This window comes from Cornus florida, unplaced genomic scaffold, assembly GCF_030987335.1.
Source record: "Cornus florida cultivar Cherokee Brave unplaced genomic scaffold, ASM3098733v1 CherokeeBrave_3.0.0_Hap2_Chr08, whole genome shotgun sequence".
NCBI lineage: Eukaryota > Viridiplantae > Streptophyta > Magnoliopsida > Cornales > Cornaceae > Cornus > Cornus florida.
This window is the reverse complement of record NW_026775578.1, coordinates 4,396,164-4,421,155: the sequence shown is the minus strand read 5'-3', so window position 1 is coordinate 4,421,155 and position 24,992 is coordinate 4,396,164. Positions and strand designations below refer to the sequence as shown.

The 24,992-nt window shown below is 38.7% G+C and overlaps 2 protein-coding genes across 2 annotated transcripts; both read left to right on the top strand.

Annotated features, from left to right (window-relative positions):
• Nucleotides 1-745: 745 nt before the first annotated feature.
• LOC132268998 (auxin-induced protein 22E-like) lies at nucleotides 746-2,163 on the top strand. The gene is made up of 3 exons (XM_059769968.1): nucleotides 746-1,156; nucleotides 1,324-1,526; nucleotides 1,654-2,163. The coding sequence occupies exons 1-3, from the start codon at nucleotides 972-974 to the stop codon at nucleotides 1,824-1,826; spliced, it is 561 nt and encodes a 186-aa protein (XP_059625951.1). The 5' UTR covers nucleotides 746-971; the 3' UTR covers nucleotides 1,827-2,163.
• A 1,789-nt stretch (nucleotides 2,164-3,952) lies between these two features.
• Nucleotides 3,953-24,437, top strand: LOC132268997 (NADH dehydrogenase [ubiquinone] flavoprotein 2, mitochondrial). Its single transcript, XM_059769966.1, has 10 exons — nucleotides 3,953-4,141; nucleotides 4,237-4,269; nucleotides 4,379-4,444; nucleotides 21,476-21,592; nucleotides 22,744-22,821; nucleotides 22,962-23,067; nucleotides 23,182-23,228; nucleotides 23,554-23,631; nucleotides 23,745-23,810; nucleotides 23,897-24,437. The coding sequence occupies exons 1-10, from the start codon at nucleotides 4,076-4,078 to the stop codon at nucleotides 24,002-24,004; spliced, it is 765 nt and encodes a 254-aa protein (XP_059625949.1). The 5' UTR covers nucleotides 3,953-4,075; the 3' UTR covers nucleotides 24,005-24,437.
• The last annotated feature ends 555 nt before the right edge of the window (nucleotides 24,438-24,992 follow it).

The following is a 24,992-nucleotide window of genomic DNA, read 5'->3' as shown; positions in this document are numbered from 1 at the left end:
ACACATAAGAAATGAGTCTTAACTACTCATCGGTGAGTAGCTAAGCATTATTTAAAAAAAATTAATCTTTTTAATTTGATTTTTTTTATAATTCGAAGTTGTATATTTATATATATTTGGGGTCCTCTTTACCATATTTCGGCACGAAAGTATATCATATTCTTGATATCCAAATGAATTGATAAAAATAATTCATGGGACTTGAGTAGTTGACGTGAAAATTATCCATCAAGACAGCCTAGACGGAAGGAGGAGATGAAGGATCATGCTTCATCATCAGTCCACATGCCACCTCACATGTCATGTAACCCATCCAGAAGCCAATCAATTTAGAGTTGGGTCCCGCTGAACTCAACTTTACATGGCCATGTCACGCTCACCGACGACACCATTCACATGGGTTGTTCCCTTATGATCCAACGCTCCTAAATTCACTCGTACAACCCAACAACGATTCATCTCAGCCGTTCACTACAGGTCCACAGTCTTCAATTCGGGCGGTTGTGCCTTGTCCTTCCTTTGTCCCCTAATTGCAAGACAAGTTCAAAACAATCCAAAAGTGCCGGTCATGTGATAGCTGGTTTATATCTAGAAAAGGAATTTGACTTCCCACGCGCCTCCATACACGAATCTCCACGTTTCGGCATCTGATTGGTCAGACAACTAGTGTACGTGTGAAAGCGTGTGGGGATTCCATTTTTCATGTGTGAAATTCATGCACGAAGTGAATAACTCACCTACATACTCTCTCTCCCTAATCGCCCTATAAAACTCTTCTCCTCCCATCCTCACAAGTCACAAACCCAAAATTCTCAACTCTACATTTTTGCAACACAGCCAGAATATAGAAGAATTCATCTGAGTCTCACCTGAATTTTACATACATACATATATATATATATATCATCGAAAAAGTGTCTAGCCGAGAAAAGACCAAAAGATTGATAAGAGGCAAACATCAATTGTTGGAAATGGAGAGCACAATAACTTGGGAGACCGATCTTAATCTCAAGGCAACTGAGTTAAGATTGGGATTGCCGGGGACGGGTGAGCCCGAAAAACATTCTCCTTCTACAATTAAGGGTACTAAGAAAAGATCCTCATCAGAAATGGACAATGTTTCAAATGATGACCATGATCAATCCCCACCTGCAAAGTAAGTGATCTACTACCCTAATATGTTTGATCGATTCTTAATTTATTAAGTAGGCATGCATGTATCTATATATATATATATATATATATATAATTAATAATTTACACATTCTTAATTAATTATGTCTTAAAGTACTGATTTATATGAATTGGTTAATGAAATGGCAGGGCACAAGTTGTGGGGTGGCCTCCGGTCAGATCTTACCGGAAAAATTGTTTCCAAGCGAAGAAAGCCGATACGGATGCTACCGGATTGTATTTGAAGGTGAGCATGGATGGAGCTCCTTATCTGAGAAAAATTGATCTGAAGGTTTTCAAAAGCTACCCAGAGCTCCTCAAGGCCTTAGAGAATATGTTCAAATGCACTTTTGGTAAGAACCACTTTCCAGCTAGTTTGTGTTGTGATTATTGATGGCTTTGGTGGTGTTGGTTCTGGTCATATGTGTGGTTTTGATATATATATATTTCTAATTTTTTTTTTTTTTTTTAATTAATTAGGTGTGTATTCAGAAAGAGAAGGTTGCAATGGATTTGAGTTTGCAGCAACTTATGAAGACAAAGATGGTGATTGGATGCTGGTTGGAGATGTCCCATGGGAGATGTTTAATACCTCTTGCAAAAGGCTGAGAATCATGAAAGGCTCAGAAGCTAAAGGCTTGGGATGTGTATAGATCAGATCAACCCCTGTACTAATACATGAGCTTGGGCTGTCCCTTGAGTAATTTGTTCATTGAGAGCTTACGATAAATCGACACAGATCAGTACAGAGGCTGATATTCATGGCTGGTTTAGCCTTTCTATGTGATCTTGATTTCTCCGCAATCCATCAAACAAATACTGTTGGGATGATCATATGATATATTTCTCCCAAGATTTTGTCGTGTATTAAATATAAAATTATACAGACTCATATACACAAAATTGTATCCAGAGTTTTAAGAACACAAAATGTAAATCTAATATTTGTTGTTCTTGTAATACAAAAGCATGTTCTGTACGTTTTTCTTAGTTATTCTTTGCAATATTCAAATGGTGATGATTTCTCTTGTGGAATACTGTATAATATGGAAGGATGAGCCAAGACTGAACATACATGTGGTTCATGTCAATTAAATGATGGAATAGTAATTGTATTTGGAGATTTAATTATTGGGAGAATTCACATCATTTGGGATAATATACTGGTTTGGTGGAAAAAACTTAACTATTAATCTTTTGCAAATAACCACCGTAACTAAAAATTATTTCTTTAAACTATTAATTTATTGTAATTAAGGATAAGTGCATCACAAAAAAATTATTTTACTCCTTCTTATTAAATTAATTTTCTTACATTTTCTTTTCTTTTAATATTAATTATACAATTTACCTTAATTTTATAATTAGTATCAATTTATCAGAAAAATGAAAAAAAGAAGAAGATTTGTAGCAACCATTTTCTAAAATGATTAACTTATTATACTCACTTTTTAAAAAAAATTAATAATGTGTAAAAAAAAAAAAAAAACCTTCTTTTTTATACAATATTCATGAAAAATTAATAAAGTACTTTAATAAAAAAATATCTTATTTTATGCCATATATTCATAAAAATTAAGAAATTACTTAAATTGTTACCAAATTTTCTACTTAATATTTTTATTTAAATAATTAATTTCAAAACTTGGCAAACTTATGCAAATTTAATGGAGAATATTTTATCAAATTAGTATGAATTTTTTTCATAATTTATTTCAACAAGAAAACTAGATCAAGTATAATTCAATAAAAAATGGTACTATGGTCATTAAATGAAAAATAGGCAAGGTAATAGGACATTTTGTAACTAAATGTGATAGTTCAGGGGATTTTATGCATAAAAAATACTTCGGGGAATTATTTAAAAATTTGGACATATATAGTTTATGAGGTTTTTTTTGCACTTTACCCTAATACTCACTCTGTTCCAAAAAAAAATGTCATGCTTTCTTTTTTGGTCCGTTCCAAAATAATTGTCACTTTTCTTTTTCAAATAATATATTTTACATTTTTCCATATATGTCCTTAGAGTTTAAAATTTTAAACTTGAATATTCAAAACTTAGAAGGACAAATTAATAACTTTCTATGGTGATAAGGCATATCCCACATATCCCCTTAAAAATTGGTACTTCCCAAAAACGACATCTAAATTGGGATCAAAGGAGTATATACCAAGGTCATTTCATCAAAAATCCATATAGTTGCAGTTCTGCAAAGACAAAAACAAGTGATTTAAATACACTGGAATTTAGTTCCAAAATTAAATGAAGTTTTTTTTTTTCCTCGGTGAGTGAGAAGTATTTTAAATCTTTTGGGGAAAAGAGAGAGGCCACAATTAGGCTCAAGAATTGAATGAAGTTGCGTTTTGTTCAACAGTCCATTGTAACAAATCATTCAAAGAAAATTAATTTACCGGCGAATGATAAATATTGCTGTATTGAAAAAAAAAAAACTCTTGATATCTAAAATATGAGGTGAGAATTTTTACCATTCAAACTCCTTACCTCTAAAAAAAAATAAAAAAACATCTCCTGACCTCTAATGGAGTGATTATTTCTTATGGGCACGGTCAAAGCGGTCTCATGAAACTGCCAAGCCCTAGGCTCGTGGAATCTCTTGGGCCTATTTTATAGGACTATACCCTGTGGAATGCAACGCGTGCAGAAGGTCCGAGTGGGATCAAAGCAGCCCACACTCCCAAGAGTCAAGCCCATGAAATTTCTTGGGCCGCTTACTACCATAGATCGTGGAAAGCACACGACCAAAAGGGTCGAGTGGAAAGCACGCACACCGCAACCTCTTGTCTCTCTCTCTCTCTCTCTCTCTCCTTCTCTGTCTCTCCAGATTACCTTCCCATCTCTTCTTGGCTCGGACTGTTATCATCGTTAGAGAAAGCAAAAATGCTGGCGCGTCTCGCGACTCAGCGTCTGCTCGAGATCCGTCAATCTTTCCGTCAAATTTCTCAGGTTTCCTTATCATTTTCTTTCATTTTCTCACGGCGTGTATTCTTGGAGCCACAGTCTGATATCGATCTTTTCATTTCTTTGTTTTTATTTTTCAGACTTCTAGATCCTTTTCGACCGCCCTAAACTACGTAAGTGCAAATAATGAATTCCACAATTCATAATTACAATAAATGTATAGATATATAGATTGACTAGCATCTTTTCTTTGAATTTCTTTGTGGATTTGATTTCTTGTAGCACATTGATTCTCCCGATAACAAACCCGACCTTCCGTGGGAATTCACTGAAGTGAATAAAAAAAAGGTAAGCGATGCTCACACTTTCAAAGTAGTATACAAATTTGATTTTCTATGTGAAATTGATAATATATGTATATGTATATGCACGTACGGTGTTCGTAGCATAGGCACATGGCTTTCTGAGGTGATCTTGGGAATATTTTAAACGGTTGCTACCCTGATATCTTGTACACAGTACTTTCAATTTTCTCTCTTTATTTTCTTTCCTGCTTATTCCTATCACGATTTAATGTAACATTTTGTAGAATTCATAAATACTTTGGACGAACTGGCACCTAATGAGCATTTTATGAAATCCTTTTCGTTCAATTAACTTTAATTCTACTTGGTTTAGTGACAATTTTGGTGGAGTTGTAAGAAAGATTTGAGTAGGCATTGTTTATCTTTCATAAAAAAGCAAGTGCACCAAATAAATATGTTAAAATAGATTTCTTACCATTGATCCCCTTTTCTTTATAAAAAATATTAAATATAAAATTCGCCTTAGATTATAGTGCTCACCAAATGTCTTCCGTGGCTTAGTTTCAATATCTTTGATTTTATGGTGGATAAATGTAATCATGACCCCTATTGCACTGCATCAATGTGTACAAACCAAGTTGTTAGAATCAGGATTCTACGTAGGATCGACGAGGGGTCCATAGGATTGGATCAAAAATTGTAAGATTCTATGAAACTATTAGAAAAGTAAGTCAAACTAATTTTCTAAATTAGATATTTTCAATATAAGTAGAGAATAAGGGTAAATAACCAATTCAGACGCACCAACAAAATTAATTAAACATTAAAAGTACCAAGACACATGACAAATACTAAATATCAGTTTCTTGATTTAAACAAAAAATCAGCGTAACAATCAAGCAAAATCTTAGAGAAGAAATTAAAGTAAAGCATAATAGAGAGAGAAAAGTACAATTTATTTGTACTTTTCTCTATAAAAAAAAAAAGAAAGAAAAAAAAAGTGAAAAGTACAATTTATTTGCCTAATTGTTAGAAAGGGATGGGACGGTCGGTTTGTTTGTGGATGGGGGTTCAGATCGTGTTAGCGAAGGGCCCGGGGATTCTTACTCGGAACTTTCCTCTTCTTCTCATCAGAGGGTTAAGTCTGGATGTGACATGGGGGGTTTGGTCAAGCCTCAGTTGGATCTGTGTCTCCCTAAGGGGGATAAATTGGTGCCAACACAATCAGTTTGTGAGGCTGACTTGATGACTGTCTGTGTGGGAAAGGATATCCGTATTGTCCTTAATGAGGAATCAGCCTCTCTGTTGGTGAAGGAGTTACAGAAACATAGACACCTGACTGATGTGCCCTTGTGTGATTCAGCATCCCTTTCTCATGATAGTGGGGTGGATAGTGGTGCTGAATGGGAGACTTGTGTGGATGTGATCGAGAAGGGCAAAAATGGGGAAGCTGATAGGAATTGGGAAGATCAGGGTCGATCTTGGGCATGGTCTTGTGGGAGGAGGAGAGCTGTTCGGATTTGGGACTGGTTGACCCTCTGGCAGTTGTTCATCCGGAGGGGGTGGACACTGATTTGGTTAGGGAGGAGTGTGATGACCTTGGCAAGGATTGGGTTTTGAATAACATTGGGCCCACGAGTGATTTGCTGGGTGTCTCTTGTAATGGCAACCGGGAAAAGGCTTTAGCTATTCTTCAAGCTACGGCGGAGGGGAAAGAAGGGAAGATGATTCAGTTTTCTAGGAGGAGGAGAAAGAAGACTCAACCCTCTTGGATAGGGGAGAGGGAGTTGCATAATCTTTGTTGTGATGTGAAATTTGATGGGGCTCTGGTGGGGGAGGAGGTGAAGGGGGGTGCTATGAAGGGAGGGAAGGGTAAGGGGGTGAAGGGCGCTGTTGTTTTTCCATGAAGCTTCGACTTCTATCCTGGAATGTCCATGGCCTCAATGACCCGGGCAAGAGAAAGGTGGTGAAGATGGCGGTGAGGAAATGGGGGGTTCATTTGGTTTGTCTCCAAGAAACGAAAATTGATTCTATGACTGACAGAGTTGTCAAGAGTCTTTGGGGTAGTAGATTCGTTGAGTGGGAGGCGCTTGATTCAGTTAGGACTTCCAGTGGTATTCTTTTGATGTGGGATAGGAGATGGATAGATAAGGTGGATGTGTGTAGGGGGCTGTTCTCTTTGTCCTGTGCTTTTGTGTTGGAAGAGGATGGCTTTCCTTGTGCCTTTTCAGGGGTCTACGGGCCGGTGGATGATTATGAGAGGCCTATGCTGTGGGAGGAGCTATGTGCAGTTCAGGAGATGTGGTCTCTTCCTTGGTGTGTGGCAGGTGATTTTAATGTGATTAGATCCCCGATGGAGAGGTCTACAGGTGGGGCATGGACTCCGGCTATGAGGCTTTTCTTAGAGTTCATCAATGATCATCAACTTATTGATCTCCCGTTGGAGGGAGCTTCTTTTACTTGGTCTTGCGGTAGAGAAGTGCCTACTTTTTCACGCCTGGATAGATTTTTGATCTCCGGTGAGTGGGATGAGTAGTTTCCGGATGCAGTTCAGGCTACGTTGGCTAGGGTGACGTCGGATCACATTCCTTTGGTTTTGGATTGTGGAGGTTTGAGCCCTCGTCGTTCTCCGTTTAGATTTGAAAATATGTGGCTTAGAGCGGCGGACTTTCAGGGTTTGGTGCGGACTTGGTTGGAGGAGGACATGGTGGAGGGTACTTCGAGTTTTATCCTTGCTGGAAAGCTTCGTATTCTGAAGGATAAAATTAAAATCTGGAATAAGGAGGTGTTCGGCAATTTGGAGTGGAGGAAAAATAGGGCCCTCGCGGATATTGCAGAGTTTGATCGATTGGATGTGGCGGGAGGTCTTGACGACTCTTAATGGTCTAGGAGAGCAGCTTGTCAGGGTGAATGTTCTGAGATTGCGGTGATGGAGGAGATCTCGTGGAGACAGAAATCTCGGGCTTTGGGGCTCAAAGAAGGTGACCGCAATACTAAGTTTTTCCATCGAATGGCCAATGCACATGGGAGGGGCAATCATATTGGTCAGATTCGGGTGGATGGTTCGCTTCTGACTTCCAATGAGGAGGTGCGAACGGGGATTGTTTCTTTTTATCAGAGGTTATATACTGAGCCTCTCCGTTGGAGGCCAAGACTTGATGGCCTTCAGTTTGACTTTATTTCAGTGGAGGATAGGGATGGGCTGGAGAGATCGTTTACGGAGGAGGAGGTCCTAATGGCTTTGAAGAGTTGTAATGGGGATAAAGCTCCAGGCTCGGATGGTTTCACTATGAGATTTCTTCTGGAAAGTTGGGAGGTGGTCAGATAGGAGATTATGGGCACTTTCCGTGAGTTTCATTCCACTTGGAAGTTCGAAAAGTTGCTGAATGCTTCGTTTATTGCTTTGATTCCAAAGAAAGAGGGAGCTTTTGACATTAAGGACTTTCGTCCTATCAGTTTGATTGGGTGTTTGTATAAGCTCATCGCCAAAGTTTTGGCCTCTAGATTGAGGGGGGTTTTGGAAGGTGTTATTTCAGAGTCTCAAAATGCGTTTATTGGAAGCAGACAGATTCTGGATTCCGTTCTTATTGCCAGTGAATGTGTGGATTTTAGGCTTTGTAGTGGCATTCCTAGAGTTTTGTGTAAGCTGGATATTGAGAAAGCCTATGATCATGTTTGCTGGAATTTTTTGTTCTATTTACTTGAGAGGATGGGTTTTGGTGAGAGATTGAGGAAATGGATTGCTTTTTGCGTTTCGTCTGTCAGATTCTCGGTGCTGGTTAATGGCTCCCCTTCGAGGTTTTTTGGTAGTTCTCTTGGATTGAGGCAAGGGGACCTCCTCTCCCCTTTCTTGTTCATTATTGTTATGGAGGCTCTTAGTAGGCTGATGAGGAAGGCTGTTTCATTGGGGATGTTTCGGGGCTTCATGATAGGTCCTGAGGCAGTTCATCAATTGGAGATTTCTCACTTGTTGTTCGCGGATGATACATTGGTTTTTTGTGAGGTAGAGGCGTCCCAATTGAGATATTTGAGATGTGTCCTAGTCTGTTTTCAGGCTGTTTCTGGGTTGAAAATCAATGTGGGCAAGAGTGTGCTTGTCCCTTTGGGGGAGGTTCCAGAGGTGAATTCCCTGGCAGCTGTGCTTGGATGTAGGACGGGTTCCTTCCCTATCTCCTATCTGGGTCTGCCCCTGGGGGTCTCCTCAAGAAGGGCGGGTTGTTGGGATCCAGTTATTGAGCGCTTCGAGAGAAGGTTGGCGGGATGGAAAAAACAATATCTTTTGAAAGGAGGTAAAGTTGCGCTGGTGAAGAGTGTCTTGTCCAGCCTTCCAACTTATTTCCTCTCCCTATTCCAGATTCCTTCTTCTGTTAAGAGGAGGCTTGAGATGATTCAACGTAACTTCCTTTGGGGTGGTAGGGGGGAGGAGTTTAAGTATCATCTGGTTAGGTGGGAGCAGGTTTGCAAGCCGTTTAAGTCAGGAGGCCTTGGGATTTGGAGGTTGGTCCCTTTTAACAGGGCCCTTCTTGGCAAATGGCTTTGGAGGTTTGGCAGTGAAAGACATAGACTCTGGAGAAAGATTGTTGCTTGCAGGTTTGGGGAGAATAGAGGGGGTTGGTCTGCTAGATAGGTTAGATCTGCTATTGGTGTTGGTGTGTGGCAATCTATTGGGAAGGGTTGGTATGAGTTTTCTAAGCATATTAGATTCAGAGTTCGAGAAGGGCGGAGTGTTCGATTTTGGGAGGATCCTTGGTGTGAGGAATGTCCTTTGTGTCAACAGTTTCCAAGGTTGTTTAGGATTGCTGTGGATTGCCATGCTTTGGTGGCTGACTGTTATCGCCTTGATAGCGGAAGGTTATCTTGGGATGTTCGGTTCCAGCGAGCTTTCCAGGATTGGGAGCTGGATGATGTCACTGCTTTTTTGGCTCTCTTGTTTCGTCAAGAGGTGGAGGGCACGGGGGTGGACCTTTTGACTTGGGTGCCTTCTTCGCGGGGGACTTTTCAGGTCTGGTCTTTCTTCTTCCGTCTTTCCAGTTTTCAGGCTCCCTCTTGTCCATGGAAAACGATTTGGCATTCGAAGGCTCCTCTTAGGGTTGCGTTTTTTGTGTGGACTGCTGCTTGGGGCAAGATCCTGACTCTGGACAATTTGAGGAAGAGGGGGCAGGTCATTGTTAATCGGTGTTATCTGTGTATGACCAATGGAGAGTCTGTGGACCACCTTCTCTTGCACTGCCCAGTGACCTATGACTGTTGGAGTCTTATGTTGGGTCTTTTTGGCGTTCAGTGGGTTATGCCTCGGACCTCTCGAGGTCTTATTGATATTTGGAGGGGGCAGATGGTGGGGACTCGAGTTTGTGACTTTTGGTGGGCGACTCCCCTATGCATTTGGTGGTGTTTATGGAAAGAGCGCAATAGAAGATCCTTTTGCTGGGGAGGAATTACCCATTGGGGTTCTTAAGTATTCTATTATTTGTTCTCTTTTTAGTTGGGGCATGGGGAGAGATTGTTCTTCCGTTGAGGAGCTTTTGGTTTTTTTGGGGTCTTTGGATCCCTAGGCTTTTTTGGTTTGTGTTCATGGTTCATGTACAGCTCTTGGATGCGTTCCCCTTTTGAACGCCTTCTAATAAACTTTTATTTATCAAAATTTTTTTTTTTAAACTTTTTTATGTAATTAGGCTAAAGAGTTGGACTTTATATTTATGATTAAATTTATTAGTCCAAAATTAATTGTAGGCCAAATAATTTCGGAAGAAGAACAAAATAACATGATTTAGTAGAATCGGTAAGATCGTAAGATTCTATGAGATTCTATGATCCTACTTCCGATTCTACTGATCCTACTGAGATTCTACTTACCAGAGATTTTAGATGGGATCGGAATTGCCAAAAGCAATTTGGGATAAGATTCTAAGATCCAGAATCAGGATTTTAACAACTATGGTACAAACAAGACAATATAGAAGTATCATCTCACTTTTAAGGGACTTGATAACAATCTTCTTTTGGAGTTCTATTGCAAATGACTTAAAACGTGCGAGTTGCGACTAAATGACACATAAAAGTAAAGCAGCTGACCATATTGATTGTTCGTAATAAGAATCGAACCTTTAAGTCCATCATGCCAACATTTTTTACTGTGCTATAAAGGCTTTGGCTAGAGGGGTTGGCTACCTTATTTGGTATTTTATACTTGTTTGATAATGTGATCATGAGAGTAAAAGGTGAGAGGGTGTTCTTATTTTCAAGTTATGAGTATTTTCTGGTATGATGTCATAGAGAATCACTTCTTTTGTTTTTTGGATTGTTTGTTATGCTTTTGTTTTGTTTTTTATTTGAAACTCAGTTTAAAAGTCAAAGGGGTATTTTCTTGTTATGCTATGAAGTTCAAGGGAGATGTTAGAGCGGACTTTTCACGTGGAAATTTGTATCAATAATTATATTCTCACTGATAGCATCATCATTGGTCCAAGTCAAACAAGCTACATTTGTGGGGTTTGTTTGTATAGGTAAAAATCTAGTACATTTTTTACTCCAATTCCATGAATATCCATAGAATAACTGAATTAGAACTCTTTTACCCTAAAGTTCACAAGAGCTTCTCTCCAACCACAATGCAAAGGTCTGATACTAGTTTAATACTTTAAAAGCTTTGTTGTCGTAATATTCACAGGATCAATGCTTCTCTGTGCCATTACATTGCAAATCGAATTTACAGATCACCAAGTGAAGTGCATATCAAACTACTGTGGCCATTGTACGCTTCAGATACAACAATCACTTTGAGAAAGTATTTTATGAATGGCTTGTTCAGGATCTTCTGAAAATGTCATGTTAATTTTGTTCAAATTTCCCCAATGTTTTTCAAAATTTTCCTTCATCTTCATAGCAATGACATGTAAGTTAGCATCACTATTTTTGGACCAATTACAATATTTATTTAACTTTTTTCAAAATTGTGCAGACTTAATGAAAATATGAATTTGCCTTAACCTGCCTCAACATGCGTTCGGTAACATTGTTGAAATTTTCCAGTCCCTTTTTTAGGAACCCAATCCTCGAGAGTGGAGGCATATTATGGTCTCTGCTCTCCAACCTTTCAAATGCTTTTTGGAAGTTCAGTGACTTTCTGACATGAGATATGTATGGTTCCTTCGAGTTGGGGCATCCAGACACGAATTGTTTCTGGATGTGGTTCTTTTGTGCACACAATGTCTTAATAGACCTCGCTGTACCACAGATTTGAGAAATTGAATCTTTCATTACTTCCATCTCATCTCTTACAACCAAATCCAATATGTGGCTGTAGCTTCTCATATTAAATTTTCACCATCTAAAACAAAACAATTTCTTTTGGAATTTTTTTTTCTTCCTCAAGCATGCAACAAACGTATCATTAGAACTTCCATTGTCAATTGTGATTTTGAAAACCTTCTCTATGCATCATTAGCATGCATTACTCTTAGTGGAATGACCAAAACTTTTGAGTGTTCTTTTGTGTCCAATCAATGTCAATAAAATGTGTTGTAAGACATGTAAATGCTGGTTTGCAAAGTGGACCACAAAACTATGTTGAGGCGATTTTTGTGAGTTGGATTTAGCTAATGTATTCCATAACTTTCCCTTCTCAGTAGTATACAACTATAATCAATCTCTTGCTTGTGCAATACTAAGCGGAACTTAGTTTGCATCACTACAAAATTAAGCTTTTATCTCTACTAAGAGAATACTTGGTGTAGTTTTATGTGCTATCATAAAGCATAATATGAGTCACAGTAATTACGTTTTGCTCCTTTAAGCGTCCCTCTTCATCCTTCTTGATTTTTGAAAAAGATCTCAAACATTGAATTTTTGTTTGCAAGACTTGTTTTCCCTTTCTGCAGTTCAGAGGCAACAATAGTGGGCTTAGTGGCTGGTTGAGTGCTGGATTTGGTCTATAAGAAATCTATATTAAAAAGAATCTCTAGCCACATTAATATCTAATGTATATATACCAACACAATTCTTTACCGTTATACAACCTTTAAACTCTATATTCTATAGTCAGAAAGTATGCAAGAATGGTTATATGCAGCTTTATATATGATGGTGTGTATGACTCTCTGGCTGTGTATATAAAACAAAAAATTTAAGTGCTTCTGACTAAAATTCTTCAAGTAATAACATGTAATTCCACCTTCTTCTTTTTTTTCCCTAGTTGGTGACTCACACAACACCCGCCCCTGCGGAGTACTTACTGCTGGATGACACTTGATTAGTTGCCCTTATTATATGGTTAAGAGAGACCCGAAGAGGCAAAAAAAAAAAAAAAATGTATTGCACTGTGTTACGTAGAATGAATTGAACAATTTTACTTTGAGGTTTTCCCTCCATAAATAAATATAGTTCAGGTCCCCTAATGAGAGAATTTATACTTTTTCTCATCGACTGCTTAGAGAATATTTTTGATTCAAGGTTTTTTCTCCGTTTTTATTTTTTTATTTTATAATTGAAGACACCTTTGTGTAGAACAAGTTGGTTTAGACCTCATTCGTACAGTTAAATGAAGATTTTCATATAATAGCTATTACACATTTACACTGAGTGCTCTAGGCTCTGGTCAAGATAATTGAATAATAAAGGTGATGATTCAAATTCGTAATTAATAGTCATGATCCCTTAAGGTTATAATTGATAAATTTTAGCAATTAAAAGTATATTAATCACTTCATTTTTTGAGCAGATTGTCTCCTGCATATCAGCCACAGTACCCTGCTAAATAGCCTAAGCGAAAACACAAATCAGACTCACAAGTTACAACCCAAAAAGAAAAAGGTCACGTGTAACGTGTATATGTTCCCTAAAGTAATGACTGATAAAATTCTAGCAATAATAGAAGCATATCAAATACTTATTTCACTGGTAAATTGCCTCACATGGATCAGCCATGCTAGGCTGTAAAATAACCCAAACAAAAAACACAAATCAAATTCACACCTCACAACCTACTAAGAGAATCTTTGTATACATACACACACATATATTTGCATATATATATATATATATTTGTATAACGAAGAGAATGGTTTTGTACTTATAATTGGTGCATTTTTATATTTAAGTCAGTCATATCATATGCTATATTAGATTAGTTTTGAACCAGTTTTTGTGGTTTGTGGGAGGAGTTGAGTGGGGTGAAAGGGAGGTGGTCTCTTCCTTGGTGCGTGGCAGGTGATTTTAATGTGGTTAGGTCCCCGGCGGAGAGATCTACAGGAGGTCCGTTGACTCAGGCTATGATGCACTTTTTTGACTTTATTGATGGTCATCAGCTTATTGATCTTCCTCTTGAGGGAGCTTCTTTCACTTGGTCCAATGGAAGGGAAGCACCAACTTTCTCTCGCCTTGATAGATTTTTGATTTCTGGTGACTGGGAAGAGAAATTCCCGGATGTTGTTCAGGCTGTGTTGGCTAGGGTGACGTCGGACCACATTCCCTTGGTTTTAGACTGTGGAGGGTTGAGATCTCGTAGCACTCCTTTCAAATTTGAGAATATGTGACTTCGTGCGGATAACTTTCGGGGACTTGTGCATTCTTGGTGGGAGGAGAACCTGGTGGTGAGTACGTCGAGTTTTATTCTTGCAGGAAAGCTTCGAATTCTGAAAAATAATCTCAAAAGGTGGAATAAGGAGGTTTTTGGGAGTTTAGAGTGGAGGAAGAATAGGGTTTTGGCTGATATTGCCGAGATTGATAGACTAGAAGGGGAGGGTGTTCTTTCTGAATCTCAACGCAGTAGGAGAGCAGCTTGTCAGACAGAATGTGTGGAGATTGCAGTTTTGGAGGAAATTTTGCGGCGCCAGAAATCTCGAGCCTTGTGGCTCAAAGAGGAAGACCGAAATACTAAGTTTTTCCATAGAACTGCTAATGCTCATAGGAGGAATGATCACATTGGGCGGATGTGTGTGGATGGTGTGGTTTTGACTACGGAGGAGGAAGTGCGTAGCGGTATTGTCTCTTTTTACCAAAAGCTTTATTCTGAGCCTCTTCGATGGAGGCCACGTCTTGATGATCTTCACTTTGATTCTATTTCTGCCTTGGAAAGAGATGGGTTGGAAAGTCCTTTTTCGGAGGAAGAGGTGCTGAAGGCTCTTAAGAGCTGTAATGGTGATAAGGCTCCAGGCCCGAACGGCTTTACTATGAGATTTCTGTTGGAGAGCTAGGAGGTGGTCCGGTATGAGGTTATGGGCACTTTTCATGAGTTTCATTCCACGGGGCGGTTTGAGAAATCACTGAACACATCTTTTATTGCCCTTATACCTAAGAAGGGTGGTGCATCTAACATTAAGGATTTTCGACTAATCAGTCTGATTGGGTGCAATTACAAGCTTATCGCAAAAGTACTGTGTCTCGATTGAGGGAGGTTTTGGATGGAGTTATCTCTGAGTCTTAGAATGCTTTCATTGGGGGTAGACAGATCCTGGATTCCGCTCTTATTGCCAGTGAATGTGTGGATTCTAGATTGTGTAGTGGGGCTCCTGGTGTTCTTTGTAAGCTGGATATCGAGAAAGCCTATGATCTTGTCTGCTGGAATTTCCTGTTCTACCTGTTGGAGAGGATGGGCTTTGGTGAGAGATGGAGGAAATGGATTGTTTCATGTGTTTCCACTGTCATATTTTCGGTGTTGGTGAATGGGTCTTCTACGGGGTTTTTCGGCAGTTCTCGCGGTCTGAGGCAGGGGGACCCTCTTTCCCCGTTCCTTTTTATTATTGTTATGGAGGCTCTTAGTAGGCTGATGAGAAAGGCAGTGGACTTGGGTTTTATCAGGGGCTTCAAGATTGGCCCCGACTCCGTTCAGTAGATGGATATTTCTCACTTGCTCTTTGCGGATGACGCTATTGTTTTTTGCGAGGCAGAGGTGTCCCAGTTGAGGTATCTAAGATGTGTCTTGGTTTGCTTTCAGGCTGTCTCTGGTTTTGAAAGTCAACGTGGGCAAGAGTGTGCTTGTCCCTGTAGGGGAGGTTCAGGAGGTGGACACTCTGGCTGCTGTTTTAGGGTGTGGGACGCAACGCTTCCCTATCTCGTATTTGGGTTTGCCGCTGGGGGACTCAGCTAGGAGGGTGGGAAGTTGGGACCCGGTGATTGAAAGGGTTGAGAGAAGATTAGCTGGTTGGAAAAAGCAAAATCTCTCCAAGGGTGGTAAAGTTACGTTAGTGAAAAGTATCTTGTCAAGCCTCCCAACGTATTTTCTTTCACTTTTTCGGGTTCCAGCCTCGGTTGTTGGACGTCTTGAGATGCTTCAACGAAACTTCCTTTGGGAGGGTCATGGAGAGGAGTTTAAGTATCATCTTGTTAGATGGGAGCAGGTTTGCAGGCCAATTCAGTTGGGCGGGCTTGGGATTAGGAGATTGGCCCCCTTTAACAGTGCTCTCCTCGGTAGTGGCTTTGGCGATTTGGCAGTGAAAGGCATAGATTATGGAGAAGGGTTATTTCTTGTCGCTTTGGGGAGGAGAGAGGGGGGTGGTCAGCTAGGCCAGTCAGGTCTGCTAGTGGAGTGGGGGTGTGGAGGGCCATTGGAAAAGGATGGGATGAGTTTTCCAAACATGTTAGATTCAGAGTTCGGGATGGAAGGTTTGTCCGGTTTTGGTTGGGAGGATCCCTGGTGCGAGGATAGGCCTTTGGCTCTTTTGTTTCCAAGGCTGTTCAGGATTGCTATTGACAAACATGCTATGGTTGCTAATTGCTATCGCCTTGATAGCGGGAGGTTATCTTGGGATGTGCGATTCTGACGATCTTTTCAAGATTAGGAGTTGGATGATGTCACTGGCTTGTTGGCTCTCTTGTACAGACAGGAGGTGGAGGGCACTGGTGTTAACTCCCTGATTTGGGTGCCTTCTACTCAGGGGATGTTCCAGGTCTGGTCTTTTTTTGTGTGCCTCTCTGGTTTTCATGTCGTTACCTTCCCGTGGAAGACGGTATGGTTGTCGAAGGCGCCTCTTAGGGTGGCCTTTTTTGTGTGGACTGCAGCTTGGAGTAAGATTTTGACTTTGAACAACTTGAGGAAGCGAAAACATGTTATTGTTAATCGGTGTTGTCTTTGTAAGTTGAATGGGGAGTCAGTGGATCACCTGCTGTTGCATTGTCCTATGGTTCATGATTGTTGGAGTCTCATTTTTGGTCTGTTTGGTATTCATTAGGTCATGCGTCGGACTTCTCGGGAATTGCTGGATATTTGGAGGGGCCAATGGGTAGGGGCTCAGGCGAGAGCCTTCTGGAGGGCAACCCCTTTTTGTGTTTGGTGGAGCATTGGAAAGAGCGGAATAGAAGATTTTTTGATGGGAAGGAGTCCTCCATTGGGGTGTTGAAATTTTCTATTATTTGTACTCTTTTTTGTTGGGGTTGGGGGAGAGATTTTTCCTCTATTGAGGATATTGTGGACCTTTTGGGCTCTTTGAGATCATAGGTTCCGCTTTATTTTTGTATAGCTTGGGACGCCTTCCCCTTTTGAACACCTTTTAATACATTTTACTTATCAAAAAAAAAAAAAAAAAAAACAAGTGTGCATCACCTTTCGGGAATGGGGTAGGGGAAATGGAAAAAATAAGCTCCATGACTTGCAGGGCAAGGACAACAAAGTGGTCTAGCTGTGACTCTCATGATTAGGTGAAACATGGTTACTTATTACATATTTACGTGTGGTATATGGTACTAAAATTTATGTTACGTGGACTTTGGTATTTGTGACGGGGATGGGTACGTGTCTAATCGTTGATTTTTTAAAACCCCCGAACCAAAAAACACAGTGCACATTGCTAAATATTCATGTGTGTGTGGAAATCTTCATTCATTTCTTAGGATTGAACCGTCTTTTCATGTAAATATTGTTTAGGACACTTCCCTTGTTTTTTAACAGAGATATACAAAAAGGAATATAATAAAAAAGTTCTATGTATAATTACAATAAACTATAATTATTAGATATGCTTATTTGGTTCATGTCCAGTAAGATTTCGTACATATATGTCATGTCCATATCAAGGTGTGATGTAGGTACTTTACAAGTCTAAAAGTGTCCATGTATCATATTTCAAAACTTCGTAGTTGATGTTAGGTATTATTAGTCATTTACATATTTGAAATACTGTTGAAGTATAATTAATACACAAGTTTAAATACATGGCTGTAATTTTTTGTTTCCTGTATATATGCGTGTCAATATTACCTGTCTTTTTCACAAAATTTGGGACAGTTTTGGTGGATATTGCTGCACTCTGATATGCATACTTGACGCAATATAAAATTAGCCGGACTACGTCGTCATCAGACTCATGCTATATAGCTGGACATTTCTTGTGTGTCACATTTGTCTTGTCAGAGAGCGAGACATCATGCAACATGAAGGCATTTTGCCTATGCAACTTCTGAAACTTAAAAAGTTGGATCTTCTCGGTGACCTTTCCAACAAACGCCAGTTATTCTATAGCGACTCGAATTTCATATAGTAGTTTTTTCTGTTCTTCAGCTCTTGAAATTTTATATAGTTATTTCTTTCTTTTTTTTTTTTTTTTTTTTTTCCTAGTTGGGAAACTCACACACACTGCCTCCACTGAGGTTCGAACTCCTGACCTCCCTTTGGGAAGTAAGAGCCTGATACCGCTTGGCCACAGGCCTGTTGGTTTTCTCCCACAAAGCTTCAAACTAAGTTAATTTACTTCTCCGACCATTAAATGCCAAATGATCATGGGCTTCTTGGGCTTGATACTTGGTTTCATCAACTAAAAAAAATAATGGTTCTCAAGATCGCAGTCCGGCTTGTAGGATCGTACTATCTTACAATCCAAAGTTGGCAATTAAAATTGTATAAAGGATCGCAAAGCTTAGAATCCTTGTGGGACCAATATAGGATTGTTTCTTTTGTTTATTTATTTTTTTTCTTCGTTTTCAGGGAATGTTATTCTCTTTGGGCCTCCAATCCCAAATCTATCAGAAACCTACGGTTCCAATTTAAAATCATATAAAACCAAACCCAAACCTGATCCGAAATGTATAACTTCTTAATAACATATATTAGGGCTCATTCTCACAATTACACTTAAGGCGAAGCAGCAGGGCCAATTTGCATCTGCACGAGCAACAAATAACATCGAATCTCCTGCCCACAACTTCCAACAAGTGCAACCAGCAGGATATTTAAATATTCTATGGATCTGAAAGTTTATACAAAACGATTTCTTGAGATACGGTTTTTGTTTTGTATTTCTTTCTTTCTTCTTACAGTTTTAAGATTTTAAACTTCTTTTATTTTTGTCCTTTGTGCTTCCTCTTATGTTACCAATGTCATGCGTATTTTCCCTCCTCTTCATTTCTTCTTCACTGTTTCTCCTTGTCTGCTTGGCCTCATTAAATTTAAACGGGTGTTATGTTAATGGGTAGAAATCTAAAAAAAAAAAGAATGTATTCTTCAAGTTTACATCAGAACTTTGAAATTCAGTTCATAAACTTTACTCTCTAATTACAATGATGTTTGACAACTTTTGTAATGAATATAGAGACATGGACTTTTTTAATGGGCTATTAATCACCCTGTTTTTTTTTTTTTTTTTTTCTCAAAAAAAAATTTCCTTTTATATATTTTTCTTCTTGTTATGTACTTCATTCTGCACATTCTTTTATAATTGCTTAAACTTTATGTAAATCTAATGGAAAAGGATGATGTTTGATACCTTATGTCCTCTGGTGGTACTATTGGTGGTGGTACTATTGGTGTTTGGTGTTTGATACATTGCACCAATTAATTTCCATTCAGAATTTTGAAAGATGCCGAGAAAAGGAAAGTAGATAAGCTTAAGTGATAATTTACTTGAGTGAACTTGCCCATACGTACATGTCCCATATGTTTGTAATATTATTATTTTTACATGTTTTAGGCATGTTCGTTGTCCACCTTAAAAGATTTTTTTAGTTAGATGTACAGTTTTAATACATTTTTTCCTCATATTTTGTGGGATCTTTCTATCATCGATGAATCCTTCTGTTGGTCCAACATAGGATTCTGCTTCTACCAACCTTGATATAACGTTGTCTTTTCTCCTCATGATGGCGTGGACAAGTTAGTGCTATATGTCATAGTGTCAGAAGGATGCCATCCAAGTATGAAACTAGATTGATGGGGAGAGATGAGTTCACTAGGAGGGTCAGGGTTCATTAATTATCCATATCTTGTAACGATTTTGAAAGGAACAATGAAAGAACTTATTGGCTTTAAGTTGGGTCACACTTCAAGCATGGGTATAAAAACAATAACGGTTCATTAAGTTCCTTCCTAATAAACCCATTCTCGAACGCATTTGTGATTATTTTAACAAATTGTCTGGACTCATTTGTTCTAAGGCCTCTGGAAGAAGGCAGCCTGGAGTCCATTTCCTGGAGCACTTTCTTCACTAATTTCATGAATGGGGGCCATTAGGGACTGTTTTGTGCTTTGGTTAAATGTGTAAGCTTGTTGGATTTTTTTTTTTTTGGGGGGGGGGGGGTTGGCGGGGTGTGGGAGAGACTTTGTTGCTTCATGGATTGACTGGTAGTAACCAATGGCTAATTGTGTGTGCTGATCTGATCAGTTCACCGATTTCCCTCAAGAATGATATTGTCCCTCCATCTGATGAGGGTAGTAATGAGGTGATCTCCATCCTAGACTTCTGGAGCAGGTGGGAGTTCTCCTAGTACAAGGCGTTACGATAATCAATTAACACAAGCATATATATATTTTGTAACATAAACAATTGACAGTCATGAATCCCAATTCCAGTCAGCCCTTCAATTCTTCACTACATTGGGAACAAGGTGGAGGATGGAAAGTAGTACTCCCAAGTCCCAAGCTTATGAAGCTTGGATCTGTTTTGGCTGGTTACATCCTCTCAAAAGGGCAGCACCCGAAGCAGGGAGGACTAAATCACCTTCAAATCAGCAGAGATGGTCATTGGTACCAGTAGAACCCTCATCTTCACCTCTATTTGGTCGATGAAGTTGCCGCCTTGACTTGGTCAGTCTGGACATTGGGAAGCTCATGTATACGTACATGCACCAGGATTTGTATGAGGGTCATGTGGTAGGGGATTACTGGCAGGAGTGGGACTGGTGGAAATAGTAGGTGCTGATAAATTATTTGGATGCATGGTGATTGATAGGTTGGGTATATAACAGGGTGGTTCTGTTTTGTTCATGTCAGAGTAAGGTGTCAATCTAGACTTCTTTTGGTTGTTGCGTTATCTGGGATTGAAAAGAGCTGCTGAGTTTTGGGCTGAGTGTCTGTTTATGGTTAAAGGTTTTTAAGGTTGGGGCTTGCGTGACATTAGAATGACATGAGGTTCATAAGGTTGGATTTGTAGTCAAATGTCAAACACCATTTTGTCACAGATTCTGGGTTTGCCTTTATTGATCAGTGCGTTCAAATTAACCATTTTGCTTCTGGTTGGGTAGAGGTTCAGGTTTTTCAGCAAATGTCTATTGCTGTATATTCTCTCTCCTATTCTTCTTCTAGCTATCATTCAAGGAACATAATTAGGCCACTTATTTCATGGGGCATGAGAAAAGCATATCATCAGTAAACCCTAATGCTCAATGTGTTGGCTGTGTTTGCCTAGATAACTTCCCTTGTGAGGATATTGTTCCAGTGGTCAGTCAACACTCTGTTTCCACTATCAAATTGACAATGATTGTCTAGACTTCACTGAAATCTTTTAACTGCCATATTTGCAGTTCTGACGCAAACATTTTTTGAGGATATCTTATTTACAGATTGTTTGGAATTATGATGCTACTTTTGGACAATAAAGGAATAGCCTAAAATGATCCATAGACTACTGTCAGGTATAGCAAAATTTAAATCCTCTTGGTTGGAGGTGACTTCCTGCTTCCTGAAAATCAGTTAAATAACATTCTGTTGTTTTAGCTGCATATCTTGAATTCAAGATGGTACTACTACTAATCCAACATGACGTACATTATCTTTTTTGTATTGATGATATTGAATAGCATGTTTTTTCTTCTTCTTCTTCTTCTTTTTTCCAGATATTGAATTCTATCAACCACTTCTTTGTTCCATGCTTAGGTAAAGGAGATTATGTCTCACTATCCATCCAACTACAAGCAATCTGCAGTGATTCCTCTGCTTGATCTTGCGCAACAGCAGCATGGAGGTTGGCTCCCTGTTTCAGCAATGAATGCAGTATGTTTATTGCAAGTTGTGTTCTTCTGTATACATATTTAAGTATATCTGAATAAGTTAATATCTCTAGGGAGAATCTTTTATACATATGATATCAGTAACTAGATCAATGTATCATACATGATAAGTAACCATTGCTGAGTCCAAATCATCTTTATTTGGTTAACTTAATGTCTTCTTTAATGATTAATCCAGAATATCAATATGGTATTCATTAATTTGGTTGTGTTATTGGTTGATATTATTCATGTCACAATGTTGAATGGAAGTCCAAGCCTTGCAGTGGTTTACCTAGCATGAAGGCAGACCTGCACTTCAGTTTTAGGATCATCTTTTTGTGATTGTAGTTTTTTAGGCCAACCAGGTTTCACTTTAATATTCATTTTAAACATCATTTTGTGTGACATTTTCTTGGATTGAATATTTGATAATATTTTCATTACTATATATTTTGCCATATCTATATTCCTTTTACTTTATCCTGTTCCACAGGTGGAAGTTCCAAAAAATACTGAGGTAGCTCTAGAAAAGACTCCATTGCTAAATTTTTTAAAATTTTGATACATTGGGTGGATTTCTCCTTTTTTTTATCTTCTTTTTTTCTTTTGAAAGATTCTTTAGTTCCTTATTGCGGAATACTAGAAAAATTGATCCCTTTGAAATTCTTGATCCAAATATTATTTCACTAAATATTTATGATGGTGGTATGAGCTATTTCACCATGCATAATCAGAAAGTTCAAGGTTCCTTATATTATCATCTTCTATGATCTTTGATGAATCACCAATTTTATGCTAGGAAGCTGATGTGCTCGAAACACCATCAGAAAATTCTACTCATCAAATCTTCTGGTAATATCTGATGAATTTAATAATAAAAAACTAGTCATTACTGCTACAGGCCTTATAGCCCTTTTGTTGTCTTTAAGGATACACATGCTGTTGGGATGGGGGTTCAGTCCCATTAGATGTCTTTTTTAGAATAAGAATGATGAATTGATGGTTATTACCACCACAGCCCTTGTAGCCCCTAGTGGTATCTTGAAGGATCACCCATGTTTTTGGGATTGTTTTCATTTGAATAAAAAGACCCATAGTCCTCTCCTCTGTTATAGTACAGGCATGTAATTCATTTTGTTGTGATTGATACAGGTTGCTAAGGTTATAGAAGTTGCCCCTATCCGTGTGTATGAGGTCGCGACATTCTATTCAATGTTCAACCGAGCGAAGGTAAGGAAGTTGTTGGTGTTTTTTCTACTACTTCTCCAATGAATAATATTCACATTCTAATACCAATGTCTGAACCATTACATATTGTTGCAAGTTGTAGCTTGAGCTTTACCCACATGAATGTTTTTATGGATTTGCAGGTTGGCAAATACCATCTTTTGGTTTGTGGCACAACACCATGTATGATACGAGGTTCACGTGAAATTGAAGATGCATTACTGAAACACTTGGGAGTGAAGCGCAATGGTCAGTCTTGTCAACATATTTAGTATATTTTCTCTGATTTCGCATTTCACTGAAACCTCAAGGGAAGTTCGTGGAAGTGGAATCTTAATTGCATTTCAAAATTTTAATATGCAGAAGTGACAAAGGATGGCATGTTTTCTGTTGGAGAGATGGAATGCATGGTGATCTCTTTTTACTCGTATAGTGGTCTATACCTGCATTTTTCTTGTGGTTTGAGCACTTTTTTTTACAAGATGAAGTTTTTTAATTCGTGCACCCAAAACTTTTATAATTGTTCTTAATAAATAAAAAATCCATAGAAGGCAGGCTTCTTACACTTGGTATGGCTTGCTTTTCTCTCTTGTTTCTCCTATTGTTACCTGATCTTAACATCCTGGAAATCCTAAATGGGAATTAAGAGAACGTCTTTTAAGATTTTTATCTTTTTGATATGAGGTAACTGGTTTGGCACAATTCATTGAACAATATTATATTGTTGGTCTTCAGGGGTGTTGTGTAAATGCCCCCATGATTACGGTGGCTGACTACTCCAATGGATCTGAAGGCTATACCTACAATTACTTTGTGAGTACATACACATAACCTCTTCTATTTGGCATGCCACTCACTAGTACATACGCCAACTGATTGAATGCTTTGGGACTTTTACATGTGTCTCTTTTGTTGGTGGGCTGCAGGAAGATGTCACTCCAAAGCGAGTTGTTGAGATAGTTGAAATGTTAAGGAGAGGAGAGAAGCCACCGGTAAACCAGCTGTATTCTGTACATTTAGTTTGTTGTTTGATTAGGGATATTTTAACTTCTTGTCTGATTTATCGTTTACATTTCAGCGTGGTACACAGAATCCGCAGCGCATTAATTGTGGGCCAGAAGGAGGGAACACTACTTTGTTAAGCGAGCCTAAGGCTCCTCCCTGCCGGGATCTTGATGCCTGCTAATATTACAGTTGGTAATGTTGTCTCCAATAATGCAAACCTCGGATGTTGACAGGCATCCCTAGCTGTGAGCTGTTTGTTGACTCTTAAAGATGCTCAATGATTTTTTGTTTGAATGCTAGTGTAGTGTCTGGGAACCAATCAAGTTTGTCTCCTTTCCGGTAATGAGTTATCCGTGTTCACTTTGCATTTTCATGCCAATGCGAATGTCATGTATTGACTAAATAAAAACCTTGGGGCAGCAGTCTAATATGGTGAGCATGAAACATGCACCTTATTCTTGATGATTAGCATGAGATGAAATTCTAATGCTAGCATGAAAACCTCCATGTTTTTATTGATCAGAGTGTGATGGAATTATGATCTCCTTGACCTTGAAACAAATGTGTATCATGCATTGGCAATATTTTATATTTTGGCTTGCGAAGAGCGTGTATGTTTTTTAGTTGCTTCTTATCAACCTGTTAAGATAGTGCGCTTGCAATCTCTTGAACTAGTACACCAAAGACCCTCTGTGAGTAATTGTTTTATAATTGTGAAGAAAACTGCTTCAATTGATGACATTGACATCGCTCCACAACCCTATCACAGTTGTTGGTGTATTCAATTGCATCCCAACGGTGACCTGAATCTGAATTTTTAGAATTTCTTTGATGATTTTTGTAAAAAATCATGGAAACCTGAACGGGACTTTAACAATGTGTAACTTCTTACATTGCATGTAAATTCTGATTTTACCAGTGACAAATCTAATTTCAACAATTTGGACCTAGATTAAACCTAACTGGACTTAGCAATGTTTAACTTACATTGCATGTAAATTCTGATTTAAGAAGGGACATGTTCTCGAATAGGGCAAAATGATGTGAAGTCAAGGAGGCAAAAATATAATAGCTAATGATAAGTATGTTTCACAGTATTTTTAGTACTTACTAAAAAGAAGTATATTGTCTAACTGGAACCTAAAAACATTCCTTGGAGAAATCTTCTA